Here is a 15023-nt window from a genome sequence, read left to right as displayed (position 1 = left end):
TTAAATGACTGCAGTCCGTATGCTGCAGACATTCGCCGTGCTGTTTGGCAGGAAGTTCCAGTGACTATGAATGAACTGAGATATTGTTTCGGGTCAGGATGGTGTGTGTTTTGGGGGGTAACTTACGGGTTATAGTGTTCAGATGTGGCTGCTACCCTTGTCCTGTTAGGATGTAAAGGCAGCGGGTTTGGACAGTGTAATCTATGGAGCCTTGGTGAGTTTCTGCAGTGCATGTTGTATATAATACACACAGTGCTGACACTGATTGTTAGTGATGGAGAGAGTGAATAGAGTGAATGAGAGGGCGGGTAATCTTGTGGATGGCTTTGTCCTGGATTGTGCTAAATTTCTTGACTTTTTAAAAATTTCGGCCATTGAGGAAAGAGGAAATTATTTAATTGTGACTGACTTGTGAAAGATTTAAATGTTTTTCCAGCCCTTGTCCCGCAGTCCATATCGTGCTCACTTGTCACTCCCACTTACTGTGTGAGTGGGTGAGTATTTGCGGAGTGAGGGTGCTTTTCCAGACTGAATCAGCCAGATAGAGACTTACACACATCACACACTCTCACACACATAAATACACACATACACACTTGCATATTCTCTCACACATGCGCACATAGATGTGCACACTTACTTTCTCTCTGGTATGATCTCTCTCACACACCCATACACATTCTCTTTCTCTCACCGTCTAAATACGCTACAAATACAAATACAAACTCTCGCTCTCTCAATCCGTCTATCATACCCTCATACACAAAAACATTCACACGCACACTCCCCTCACACATTCTTTCTTACACGCAGACGCACATACTCACATCAGCACAGCCTCACGCTCTCGTACACACAATCTCTCTCCCACACTCCGTCACCAACGCTGTTGTCTCACATTTATTCACATACACTCTCTCAGTTCCTCTTGAACACCCATCTCTCTCTCTCTCTCTCTCTCTCTCTAACACACACACATATAGACAGACAGATACACACACACACACACATGTGTGCGTACATACACAGAAACACACTCTCACACACTTTCCATCTCACATATGTCGGAGTGGCTGTCCTTGACTTCATAGAATAGAATCATAGCATCCTACAGTGTAAAAGGGGGCCATTCAGCCCATCGAGTCTGCACCAACAGAATCAAACCAAAGCTCTATTCCCAAAACCACATGTATTTACTCTAACTAGTCCCGTGAAACTAATGGGGCAATTTGGCATGGCCAATCCAGCGAACCCACACATCTTTTGACTTTCGAATGAAACAGGAGCGTCCGAAGGAAACCCAAGCAGACAGGGGTGAACTTGCTAACTCCACACACAATGACTCATATCGGGAATTGAACTGTAACGCAGCAGCGATAATCACTGTGTCTCCGCCCCCCTCCCCCGCTCCCCCCCCCCCACCTGCCACCACCAACCCCCCCTACCCCCGCCATAAAATTTGAATGAGGGTCTGATCGAGGAGCCCGAGTGAAACTCATGTGAATAAGTTTCAGCGGGAAATTCTTCTCTGTTTGGAGTCATATTTAGCACAAAGCAAGATGGTGATGGCTGTTGGAGGTCAAACATCTAAGTTGAGATCTGACTGCAGGAGTTCGGCAGGGGACTGTTCTGGGACCAACAATCTTCTATTGCTTCATCAATGACACATTTCATCCAACATGAGGTCAGAAGTAGGGATTTCCATGTGTTACACCGGACACAAAGACACAATCAATAAGAAGGGATCTGGCTGAGACTAAGTCCGCCTGGCTCCCCAATACTGGTGTAAACTTGGTGTTTGATTCCTGTGTGACCCTAGTTTTGCTGGAAGCTTCCCTTCCAGCTCCCTCAGTCTGTCTATTTGTTCACTGATCCGTGTTTCTGAAAGAAAGGCCCCGACATTAAAGCAGCTGCCCGGTGATCTACACTGATTCCTGACTTTACACAGCCCTGTTACTGAAAGCTGATCAATGGAGAGAATCGGGAAAAGATCGATGGAGAGGGAGAGGAGGAGGTGGCTCACTGACTCTCTCACCCTCACCCACACTGACTCACTCACCCTCAATCTCTCATCCTCACTCAAACAACTTCACTCACTCACCCTCACTTACCCACCTTCCCTCACTGACACACTCTCACTCACTCACCCTCACTCACTCACCCTCAATCTCTCATCCTCACTCAAACAACTTCACTCACTCACCCTCACTTACCCCCTTCTCTCGCTGGCACACTCTCACTCACTCACCCTCATTTACTCACCCTCACTCACTCAACCACAATCACTCACCCTCACTCACTCATTCTCATTCACACTTACACACTCGCTCTCACTCACTCACCCATGCTCACTCATCCACCCTCACCCTCACACACACTCACCCTCACACACACTCACCCTCACACACACTCACCCTCACACACACTCACCGTCACACACTCATCCCCACTCACACACTCATCCCCACTCACTCATCCCCACTCATTCACCCTTACTCACTCTTTCCCACTCGCCCTCACTCACTCGCCCTCACGCACTCGCCCATCCTGATTATCCTGAGTCAGCCGCCCTCATACACTCACTCACAATCACTCACTCATATTCGCTCACTCACTCTCATCCATTCTCACTCAATCACCCACAAGCACTCACACACCCTCATTCAACCTCGCTCATTCACTCAAACACACGCCCTGACTCACTCATCCTCACACCCTCACACACTCACTCACTCACGATCACTCACTCATATTCGCTCACTCACTCTCATCCATCCTCACTCACTCACCCATACTCACCTACAAACCCTCATTCAACCTCACTCGCTCACCCTCAATCACACACCCTGACTCACTCATTCTCATACCCTCACTGACTCATTCATATTGACTCACTCTCACACCCTCAGTCACGCACCCACATTCACTCACTCACACGCACTCCCTCACACGCACTCACCCTCACGCGCCTTCATTAACTCACTGCCACTCAGCCACCCACACTCTTACACCATCACTCACTCAACCTCACTCAAACCTCACTCACTGACTTAGACCCTCAGTCAGTCACCAACATTCATACTCACCTTCATTCACTCATCCCACTAATCCACTGTCACTCACCCAGTCTCACTCACTCATCCCACTAATCCACCCTCACTCACCTAGTCTCACTCACCCTCACTCACTCACCCATTCACTAACAATCACCCACTTACCCACCCTCACTCATCCAGTCTCACTCACTCTCACTTACTCACCCCACTTACCAACCCTCACTCACTTAGTCTCACTCAGTCTCACTCACCCTCACTCACTCACCCCATTCTCTCACTCACTCACTCACCCCACTTACCCACCCTCACTCATCCAGTCTCACTCACTCTCACTCACACTCACTCACTCACCTATCCACCCTCAATCCCCCAGACTCTCCCCCACAGACTCAAGCTCAATGACCCTCTCCCTGTCTCTCTCTCTCTCACTTACGCCAGGTCACCCGTTCAAACTCACTCAAACTCACGCACTTACAGTCACTCACACACCCTCACATACTCATCATCACTCAATTTCACGCACCCTAACTCACAAATCCTCAACCACACATCCTCATCAAACACCTTCACTCACTCACTCTCACTCTCCCACCCATCCACATTCATTCTCCCTCACACACTCTCACACACCACCCTGTCTCACTCAGTCTCTCCCGTCACTTACTCAGTTACATTCACTCCCTCACCCTCATTCACTCAATCTCACTCACTTTCACTCACCCACGTCCACTAACCTTCACATGTCCTCACTCACTCTCCCTCATTCTTTCAATCTTGCTTACCTACAATCATCTAGCCACCTTCATCACATTCAGCCATCTTCACTCACCTACCCTCTCTCACACACCCTCATTTACTCACGCTGTCTCACCCTCACCCACACTGACTCACCTTGAATCACTCATCGCCACTCAAAGAACTTCACTCACTCACCTTCCGTCACACATGCACCATCACTCATCCACTTTCACTCATCTAATCACTCACTCTCACACACTCACATTCTCTCACTCACATTCACTAAATCTGTGTGGGGAGGGTCTGCAACGAGAGAGAAGAAAGATCTCAAGCGGCAGTTTGGTGTTCAAAGGTGGGAGCTGCCCTGGGAGTGCAGAGAGCTGGAGGGAATCGCTGGGGGGCTCGGGGAGAGGGACAATGGCAAAGAGTCAGGGGAGAACAGGAGGCGAGGGAAACGGCAGAGAGGCGGGGTGTGGGGAGGGCAGAGAGCCGGGGGAAACAGCAGAGAGCTGGGGGAAGGGCAGAGAGGCGGGGGAAAGGGCACACAGCCGGGGAACAGGGCGGAAAGCCAGGGGAAAGGGTAGAGAGAGAGGGGAAAGGACAGGAAGCAGGGGGAAAGGGCAGAGAGACCAGTGAAAGGGGAGAGAGCCGAAAGGAAGGGCAGAGAGATGGGGGAACGGGCAGAAAGACCAGGGAAAGGGGAGAGAACCAGGGAAAAGGGCAGGGAGGCACGAAAAGGGGCAGGGAGGCAGGAGAAAGGCCAGGGAGCTGAGGGAAAGGGCAGAGAGCCCAGGGGAAAGAGCAGGAGAGTCAGGGGGAAAGGCCAGAGAGCTGGGGGAAAGGAGAAAGAGGGTAGGGAGCAGGGGCAGAGGGCAGAGAGCTGAGGGAAAGTGTAGGGTGCTGAGGAAAAGAGCAGAGAGCCGGGAGAGAGGGCACAGAGCTGGAGGGAAGTGTAGAGAACCAGGTGGAAATACCGAGAGCCGGATAAAATGGAAAAAGAGCCACCGTGAATGTCAGAGTGCCAGTGGAAAGGGCAAAGAGCTGGGGGAAATGGGCAGAGAGCGGGTGATGGATGGGCGGAGTGAGGAGGTTCAAAATAGAGCTAGCACCACAATCAGCTCATCTGTAATCTCAGTGAATGATGGAGCCCGAATGGCCAACTCCTGCTATTAATGTATGATCCTTTAATTAGACAATGTTGCATTTATTTGAATTTATAATCACATTTAGAGTTTCCTGATCATTCAGTAAGTACTCATTCCGGAGGTATTTTTGAAGCAAAGTCATTAATCTCCGTTTTGTGGAGTGAGAGGCAGTGAGTTGGAGAGAGGAAGGGGCATCAATCAGTTTGAACACAGGCAATTTCCAAAACTAGTGTGGAGATGCCGGAGTGAGGTTGTTGTGGGCACAGTAAGGATCTCACTGCACCAGGTTAAAGTCCAACAGGTTTATTTGGAATCACAAGCTGTTGGAACTCCCTCATCAGGTGAGTGGATGATTTGAATGAAGAGACAACTTCTTCATCACAAAGTGTTGTTGTTTGAGAAATAAATAGTTGCTGCAACAATTGAGACAAACTTTGCTCTTCTCTGTTAATCCAATGAATGATATGCCATTTTGACACTATATGAATGTATTTTTCTTCTTAATTTGCTCGAGGTGGAGACAGGGATGTGAGTTTCTTCAGAGATGACTTTTCCCAATTGATAGAAATAACATAATCTGAAAGGTAGATATAGGATTAAATCTGGAAATATAGGGATAAGTTCATAATTCTAATCAATGTTCGGGATAGAAGCACAGAAAATAGAAGCAGGAGTGGTCGTTTAGCCCTCTGAGCCTACTCCGCCATTCACTTTGGTCAGATCTCATCAATATCCTGATCATACCTATTACCCATATCCCTCATCAATATCCTGATCATAACTAGAACCTATATAACACCAAGAGCTACACCTAATATAGAAACATATTTGTAACAACATGTTTGATGACTTAATAAACGCAAATGAGTGTCTAACTTGTTCAATCGGCTATTTTTTCCCAGCGACACCGTCTCCGCCCACTCTCTACGGCCTGGTCTCCTCCTGTCAGCAACACAACTCCGACGGCTCCGTCACCTACGGCTGTTTGGCGATGGGTTACCTTCCAGATGTCGCCAAACTGACCTGGAAGAAAAATGGGCAGAAGATCACCAGTGGGTTTAAAACTTACCCGTCAGTGAGAAACACGAAGGGGACCTACACAAAGAGCAGCCAGTTAACCATCACTGACTCAGCGGGAGAATGCCCCAGAATTGACTGTGAGGTTCAACACCGTGACTCAGTCAAGAGCGTTGAAATGCCATGTAAGTGTTGTGAAACCTGGGTAAGAGAGGGGCGCTGTGATTGAACTGTATAAGGTCTTAGTTATAACTGATTTGTAGCAATTTGAAAAATGTAATTTGTGCAAAATCCAGGTAAATATCTACTGACTGACAAGTTACTCAGAACGAGAGGACCACCGAAATGTTACGGTGCAGAAGGAGACCATTTAGATCATCATGTCTGTGCTGTCCAAAAGTGACAACAAAGAAACTAACCATTCATTTTAAGCCCACTTTGTAGTCCTTGCTTCGTAGCCTTGTCGGTTAAAGCACTTGAGATACAGATACAGACACATTTTAAATGATCATGCCCCCTGGTAATTGAACCCTCCACTTGGAGAATGAATTATTTCTACCTACGTCCCGTATAATTTTGTGAACCACAATTATGTCACACCTCAGCCTCCTCTTTTATCCTAAGGAAAACAATTCCTGCCTATTCAATCTCGCCTCATGGCTGCAATGTTCAGGCCCTGGCAACATTCCTGTAAACCTCATCTCTCTCCAGAGTCATTACGTCATTCCTGCAAGGTGGTGGCCAGGACTATGCAGCAAACTCCAAACGTGGCCTAATTAGTGTGCTATACAGCCCCATCATTACATCACTGATTTTGTTTTGAATACCTCACACATTGGGGGAATTAATCCGAAACGCTTTCTTGATCAACTTGTCCAGTTGCCCTACCATCTAAAAAAAAGTGGACATTCAGTACAAGGTCTTGCATTTCCTCAATCTCTCTCAACCTTCTGTTTTATTGACTATTCCCTTGCTCTGTTTGCCCTCCGCAACTGCATTGCGTGACACTTCTGATGGTTGAATTCTATTGGCCATTTCCCTGCCAGTTCAACAAAACCATGCTCACAATTCTTAAATCGGCAGCTCTGGTGCTAAAATAAAATAACTAATTTTAATTGTTGTCAATTGAATTTTCAAGTAATGTCTAAACATGTGTTTGTTGAAGGTGAAATCCCCCCAACCGTAATCCTCACCCTGAGTCCCAGTGAAGAAATCACAAGCAGCAAATTTGCAACCATCGTCTGTTCAATCATCGATTTCCAGCCAAAGTCACTGACGGTGAACTGGCTGAAGAATGGGGAACCCGTGGATTCAGGAATTGTCACCTCTCCCGCCTGTCAAGTGAACGGGAACTTCTCGGCCAGCAGCCGGCTGACAGTCTCCGCTGGGGAATGGTTCAGCAAAGCGGTCTATACCTGCCAGGTCACTCACCAAGGAAACACTCAGAGTCTGAACATCAGCGCATCTCAGAGTAAGAGACTCAAACAAAGGTTAAAATATATCATTCCGATGTTCACCGGAATTAGGGATCTATTAATGTTGGTACAACGCATAGAATAACTTGCAAGTTATTGTCATGTAGTTTGCTGCATTAGGACAATATCTCATTCAGAATTTCATCAGAAAAACAATTTTTTGTTATCCCTTCATGAGAGGTGCATTTATTTCCCAAACCCGGGGGCACTTCAATGTCAACCACGTTGCTGTGAATCTGGAGTCACATGCATGCCAGGCCAGATAAAGACAGCGGATTTATTTGTTAAAGAGGATTTGTGAACTTGAAGAGGTTTTACAGCAATGGCTTCATGATAATCATTTCAACTTTTAATTATACATTTTTATAGAATTCAGATTTAATATTTGCAATGATGGGATTCAAATCTGTGTCCCCAGAACTTTGCACTAGATTACAAGCCCATTGATAACACCAAATGAATGGCAGGGCAAGCTCGAAGGGCTAGATGGCCTACTCCTGCTCCTATTTCTTATGTTCTTATGTTCTTAAATGTCCCTGCCTCCCCTGAAAGAGCGCCCCCTTCCATTTTGAAGTAATATAGTGAGAGAGATGGCCTTGATGTCAACTTTTTTTTCCCCTGAGGCAGCTGGTAAGATTTAGAGAGAGACAGTGGGGATCGAACTCTTTCACAAGTCACAGCATAGGGGTAAAATTTCGGAAAGTGCATCCACCCTATTTATAAACTAACGCCCAGTACTGTTTTCCCTGAGTTCAGGATGGTGTATTGTTTGGGAATCCTGCAATGTTGATTTATGAAAATGGTACCGCTGCTACAATACTTTAATAAAGGGAATAAGTTCATAGAACAAGTTGGTTTTTCATCGTCCACTGATGTTGAAAGGGAATAGTTAGAGATTGATGTATTGGAGGTGACTTCATCTCCTTCAGGCTGAAGACTGCTGTCCTGCTTCTGAAGGGGAACTAGGGTTGATTTCCATTTCTCATTCACAGTTCCTCTCCAGTGCCTTGATACCACAGTGAAGATACAGCCACCACCAATAGAACAGGTCTTGCTGGAGGCGACCGCGACATTAACCTGCATCATTTCTAATGCTCCTGATGGAGTTAACGTGTCCTGGATCCGAGACAGGAAGTATTTGAAATCAGAGATTGCCGAAAAGCCCGGAGCGGATCCTGACAGCGTGATCAGCAAATTAAACATCTCGACACAAGCCTGGCTGAGTGCGGCTGTGTTCGAGTGTGTGGTGAGCCATCAGGATCTGCCGACTCCTTTAAGAACATCTATCCACAAGGAAACAGGTGAGCTGAGAGACTGAAACAATAAATGTAGGGTCAACGGCAGGGTTCTGAGGAATGTGGAGGAACTGAAAGGTGTTGGGGTTGATATCCACAGATCTCTAAAGGTTACCACTCAAGTGGATAGAGCTGTGAAGAAGACCGGTAGTGTTTTACCGGTTATTTATCGGGAGTTTGAGTTTAAGACTGTGGGGTTATGCTGCAACTACATCGGATCACATTTGGAATATTGTGTGCAGTTCTGGTCCCCTCACTATAAGAAGGATGTAGAAGCATTGGAGAGAGTGCAGAGGAGATTTACCAGGATGCTGCCTGGTTTGGAGGGTAGGTCTTATGAGGAAAGGTTGAGGGAGCTGGGGCTTTTCTCTTCAGAGCAGAGGAGGATCAAAGGTGACGTAATAGAGGTTTATAAGATGATGAGGGGTATAGATAGAGTGGACGTGCAGAGAATATTTCCTCAGGTGGATGTAGCTGTTACTCGGGGGCATAAATTTATGGTCCATGGTGGGAGATATAGGAGGGATGTCGAAGGTACATTCTTCACTCACAGAGTGGTGGGGTGCAGAATACACTGCCTGCTGCGATAGGAGTCGGACACTTGAGGAAGTTTCAAGCCGTTATTGGTTAGGCACATGGAGCACACCAGAATGGTAGGGAGTGGGATAGCTTGATCTTAGGATTGGACATAGTTCGGCACAGCATTGAGGGCCAAAGGGCCTGTACTGTGCTGTACTATACTATGTTTCTATGTAAATGCATCACTGTGGCTATCTCCAGTGGAAGTGTACAAGTCAATATTTAGTATTCCGTGCATTAATGGTCTCCCCTGAACGGAAAAAAAACTGCAACTAAACGATTACGGGCCGATCGATATTTTCATGGGGAGTTTGATGTGTTGATGAATGAAAAGTGAACTGAAGTCGATGTTACTGTGTTTAGATCGAAGAAGAGGGGGGGAGTCTGATGTGGTGCATCAAAACTAGGAAACCAAAAAGGAAAGTAGATCAGTTGGGCCGAATGGCCTGATTCTGTGCTGTAAACTTTCTGAAACTTCCCAGTCAGCCCCCCTGAGTAATTTGAGAAAACAATTGTGTTCACCTCTCCTCCAAGCTGGAAGTCAAAAATGGGAACATTTAAAATCAAAATCGAAGCACATTTTCCTGAGATCTAACCAGCGGTTTCATTGCCTCCAGAATTCTCCAGTTTATTGATATTTATTGTACATTTTCTGCAGATCCAAATCCGCGGGAACCGGTCGTCTCTGTCCTCCTGCCCTCGGCAGAAGAAGTCTCCGCTCAGAGTTTCGTCTCCCTCAGCTGCTTAGTGAGAGGTTTCTCCCCCCGAGAGATCTTCGTCAAGTGGACCGTCAACGAAAAGCCGGTGAATCCCGGCAACTACAGGAACACCGAGGTGATGGCGGAGAACGGCAATAGCTCCTTCTTCATGTACAGCCTGTTATCCATTGCAGCAGAGGAATGGTCCAGCGGCGCTTCTTACTCCTGTGTGGTGGGACATGAAGCCATCCCCTTGAAGATCATCAACAGAACAGTTGACAAATCCAGCGGTAAACCCAGTTTTGTGAACATTTCCCTTGCACTGATGGACACTGTTAATTCATGTCAATGAGTATCACTCGGTTACATTAAAAACTTCAATAAAAAGAATAAAATATCTTCCCTCTAATGATAAATGAAATACCCAATTGTTTAATTGATTTTTTTTTTCAGTTTTACTTCCATTGCATATCTTTAGTTTGAGTCAGATATTTTCAGGTCTCAGACCCAAGTCTTGTTGAACCAATGCTCCCTGCTCAGATACACCCTGTGTTAGTGACAGAGTAGAGCACATTCATCAGAGGATTCTGCAAGATATCTTCACTGACTTTCCTCCCGCTGAGGAAAAATCCAACAATTTCAACATTTCTGACAAACAAAAACAACATTATATCTTGGTGTTCCTGCTTCTCTCATTGCCCATGCCTTTATCCATGATGTCAGGTTTCAGCTGCTACACCACACCCACTGGGAACTGAAGTGAGGGTCACACAGAAACATGGAACAACAATCCCCCCATCAGAGAGAGGGAGAGTGAAATTGTTAACCTACCGGATTCCTACTCACCCAACAAAGAGAGGGGAGGAGCAATAGCTAACCCATGTACCACCACTTCCTCAATGAAAAGAGGAGGATTGTCATTGTTTGATCCAGTCACCTCCACCCCCTCACTGATTAGAACCACCAGAGGCATTGTATTTCTGGGTAGAGAGAGGTAAACTATGAGCTCACTCTCCCCCCTCTCACCAGGTCGTCTGTTTGGAAGGGACCAGCTCTCTACTATAACGACCCAATTGCCAACAGCACGAATTAGCTTCCGGTTTATTCGCTGCAGATTTTGAAGTATCATTATTTTAATCATTGAAATGCACATATATTTATGCAACACAATTAAAAACAAAAGTGATTCGACATTATTTTTTCCAGTTAATACATGTTCTGTCATTTGTTTCCCATAATACAATTTAAACAAATAATAGAATCCTCCCCGCTTTTCACCCTTCTGTCCCTAAGATTTATGAGATGCATCACTGAAGTATTTTATTCTTTCTACTTTTATCACTGTGTCACTCACATGAAATAAATTTACAAAGGAAAGGTTGAAAATATTCTCCATTATTCGTATTGAATCATGTTCAATTAATGATTGCCGGTGAGAATTGGAGCAACACTTAAAAAATACACACACTGGCAATAATGCACAGAACTGACACAATTATAAATACACACATAGGCTTACACACACACACACACACACACACACACACACACACACACACACACACACACACAAATGCACAAATACATATACAAATACACGTACACATATGCACACAAATCCAGAAAAACACAAATAAATGTTCAAAAAAAACCATGCACATACCGCCACACACATACATATACAGAAATACGGACAGGCACACTCAAATACAGACACAGAAAGACACAAATCCACAACTCATACACATGCACACGAAATCACAGATACAATTTCAAACACCGTAGGTGCACTTAATTCTTGCACAAATAAAGACAGCTGCAGGGGAAAAAAAGTCCTTCACAAATGCACTCATGGACAACATATGCACAAACAAAAAATACACACTTGCATCAATACACACAGACACAAATACACGCACACAAAAATACATCCATGCAGAAAAACATCCGTACACAACTATACATAGGCACCCATACATTCCCTCCCTGTCTCTCTCTCTCCCTCTCTCTCTCTTTCGCGCGCGCACACACACACACACAAACACACACAGTAAAACGGACATATAGACACTCGCTTGTACAAACAGGCACTAAAACAACAACAAACACACGTAATCAAATGCATACAAACGCACACATATACACAGAAAAGACACAAGTACATATAGATACACATATGTGAGTAATACACAGATCCAAACATAAACACATGAATGCATAGACATAACACAGTTACACATGCATGCAGACCACACAAATACACAAACACTTACATAGACTCAAGTAAACACATATATGCACACAAACACACACACACACGCTAACAGGAATATGGCTAGAAAGACACACTCTTATGCACATTAACAAATGTACAGGGAAATGCACATAAAAAAAGCAGACAGCATACAGATGAACAGACAGCAAAACATTTACACGCAAACATGTAGACGCAAACATGTTCGTACAGAACAGAACACCAGACCACTGATTAATAAACATCAAAACACAAACATACTTCAACACACTGTTATAAAGAACTATCAAAGCGGATATACATACAGTGATGTATGAACAGGTATGCACGCAGAGACACGGAGCAACAGATGCGCACAGAAAGGAAAACAAACATTACTAGAATGACAGCAATTAATACATAGCAATAGACATAAAACATGTGTATCCATTAAGAATGGCATTAATAAATATACATAGACTTCACACTGTAATAAGCCAGACATATATAATGACAGAAGAATAAAATCTACACACAGATGCAGACACAACTACACAAATGAACACGTACACTAACACTCTTGCACACATATTAACTCAGAGCCAAAGATGAATGCAGAGTACGAGATTCTGATGCAGACGCACACAAATGCAAAATCTTAAATACAAATGTTAGGTGAATGATGAAAGTGAAATTTAAACACGAATTTTAATGAACATATCCACCGACAAGTATCCCAATGTACAATGCACTGAAAGCGCTTTGAGAAACTGAATTAAGCAAGTGATATACTAAACCTTTCCACCATAAATAAGAAAGGATCAGAAATTACATTCCAGTTCATGAACAGCAGTATTCATGGTTTACAACTCAGTCACCATCTGTGAAAAATATCATTGATCAGTGAACGTTTCTCGCTATCAGTCATAATGTCTTCAATGATGGATAGCGCCAAATTGTTCAAAAATGTGCTGAACTCAAGAAAACGTCTTCAGCGCTTTGTGACATGGATTGTCTAGGGAATATCAATAAATATCAGGTGTGAAAATAGTTCTGCAGGTCGGTTACTGAGTGTCCTGAATGTGACAGTGGATGTATATTGGAAATTATAGAGAATAAATTCACAATTTATGAAGGAGAAGAGGGGAAAGAAAAATAGCAATAAGATTCCCTGGATAAATAAATTAATCTAATTTCATTTCCTGGTCTCCGCCCCGTAGACCCCACCAACAGCATCTGGATTGAAGACAATGAGGATGATAACAGGAACATCTGGACAACCGCTTCCACATTCATCTTCCTGTTCGTCCTGAGCATTTTCTACAGCACTGCTGTCACTCTGGTGAAGGTGAGATGATTCAATTCACTCACATTTCAAACTGGCAGAATGGATTTGAAAAATCTCTCAATGTTTCACTGGTTAAAACCTCTAACATTAATGTCCCGCATCATAAACATCTGCTTCATTATTCTATCTTTTATTTTACAGATCAAATGATGGGTTGAATGTTGAACGCTGCAGATTTCCCTCAGCTGATTATCAAGATCTCTGTATGGCTCAAATATAATATCTGTCCTTTCTAACTCTGTCAGTAAAATTTTCTCAGTGCATCATTCTGAATCTCTAACTGAGATAATCACAGTTTTTAATGTAAAAAGTACGAGGCATTTTTTGTTATAAGGTAATTGTGCTTAATAATTTCCCCATAGTTTAAATTTCATGTGTAAATAAGAAAACAATCATTCTGTATTCACATTTGCTAATTCACATTTGTGTTGTGGTATTGTTTTCTCTTTCTGGTGTATGTAACAGATGTACAAATATTGACGGATCCCCTGTGCTGTTTTCAATCATTTTTCTAACTTAAAAAATAATTTCGCTGTAAAATATTCTCTGAGTATTTTGAAATAACTGTTGAATAAAAATTTAACCATCTCTGGATTGGCTTAATTCCGTTTTCCAAACCCATCAACTCTGCTCCATTTTTCCTAAAGTACTGCTATTCCCCCCGCCCCCCCCCCCCCCGCACCCCCTTTCCCAGACAGGCATGTTCCCTCAGCCATGTGTGGGATGTGGTTGAACTGGAAGCCATTCGTGAAAGAGGCACTGCGCCACCCAGTGACCCTTCCGTGTAAAGACACCTTCATCTTTGCCTTCGTCTGATAAAATCCAGAGACAGAATGATTCAAGAATGAGGAGAACCTCGGTAATTTCACTCATAAACTGGTCTGTCACTGACCGAGTTTCAGTTAATTCGAAACAGCAAAGGCTCTGAGACAGAAGCAGGACAAAACAGTTTCCTTTACACTGACCTTTAAAGAACACTATCAAGGTTGCTGCTGTATAGGTTAAAAGAGTGAATCTCTCGATATATCCTCCGATGAGATACGTCCAAACAGGCAAGCAACAAGGAAAAAACAACGCATACAGAACATAGGTGCAAACCATGAGGTGAAACGAAGAGACTGAGGAGTTTTTTTGTTTCACATAAGCACGTTATCGATTACAAATTTCCCAATTATGAGTAGTATTGTGGAATAATTTACGATGACCAATGCTATCTTTAACTACAGACAGTAACAAACTCACGGGGCAGATATCTCTGTATAACATTCGTTTAAAACAAAAACACAACAAACAGCTGCTCGGAGATGACCAAAAATGTTAAGTAGCTCTGAAATAGAGCAACAGAACCTTTCTGATTCATCTAATGTGTACAATCAATATCAGATCAATTACAGATTTTCTTACCGATCATTCACGCATCATATTTGCTTAAAAACAAT

General features: G+C 44.1%; 1 gene segment (V, D, J or C); it reads left to right on the top strand.

Annotated features, from left to right (window-relative positions):
- Window positions 1-10355, top strand: part of LOC145362423 (Ig heavy chain C region-like) — an 88305-nt gene extending 77950 nt beyond the window's left edge. Inside the window, 4 exon segments of the C gene segment in view lie at window positions 5842-6150; window positions 7122-7427; window positions 8424-8732; window positions 9964-10355. Of these exon segments, the coding sequence occupies window positions 5842-6150; window positions 7122-7427; window positions 8424-8732; window positions 9964-10355 (1316 nt within the window).
- Window positions 10356-15023: the final 4668 nt, after the last annotated feature.

The sequence above is a fragment of the Carcharhinus amblyrhynchos genome, unplaced genomic scaffold (assembly GCF_965287045.1).
Source record: "Carcharhinus amblyrhynchos unplaced genomic scaffold, sCarAmb.v2.hapA scaffold_38, whole genome shotgun sequence".
In the NCBI taxonomy this organism is placed as follows: Eukaryota; Metazoa; Chordata; class Chondrichthyes; order Carcharhiniformes; family Carcharhinidae; genus Carcharhinus; species Carcharhinus amblyrhynchos.
The sequence above is the reverse complement of the archived record's forward strand: the minus strand, read 5'-3'. Positions and strand labels throughout refer to the sequence as shown.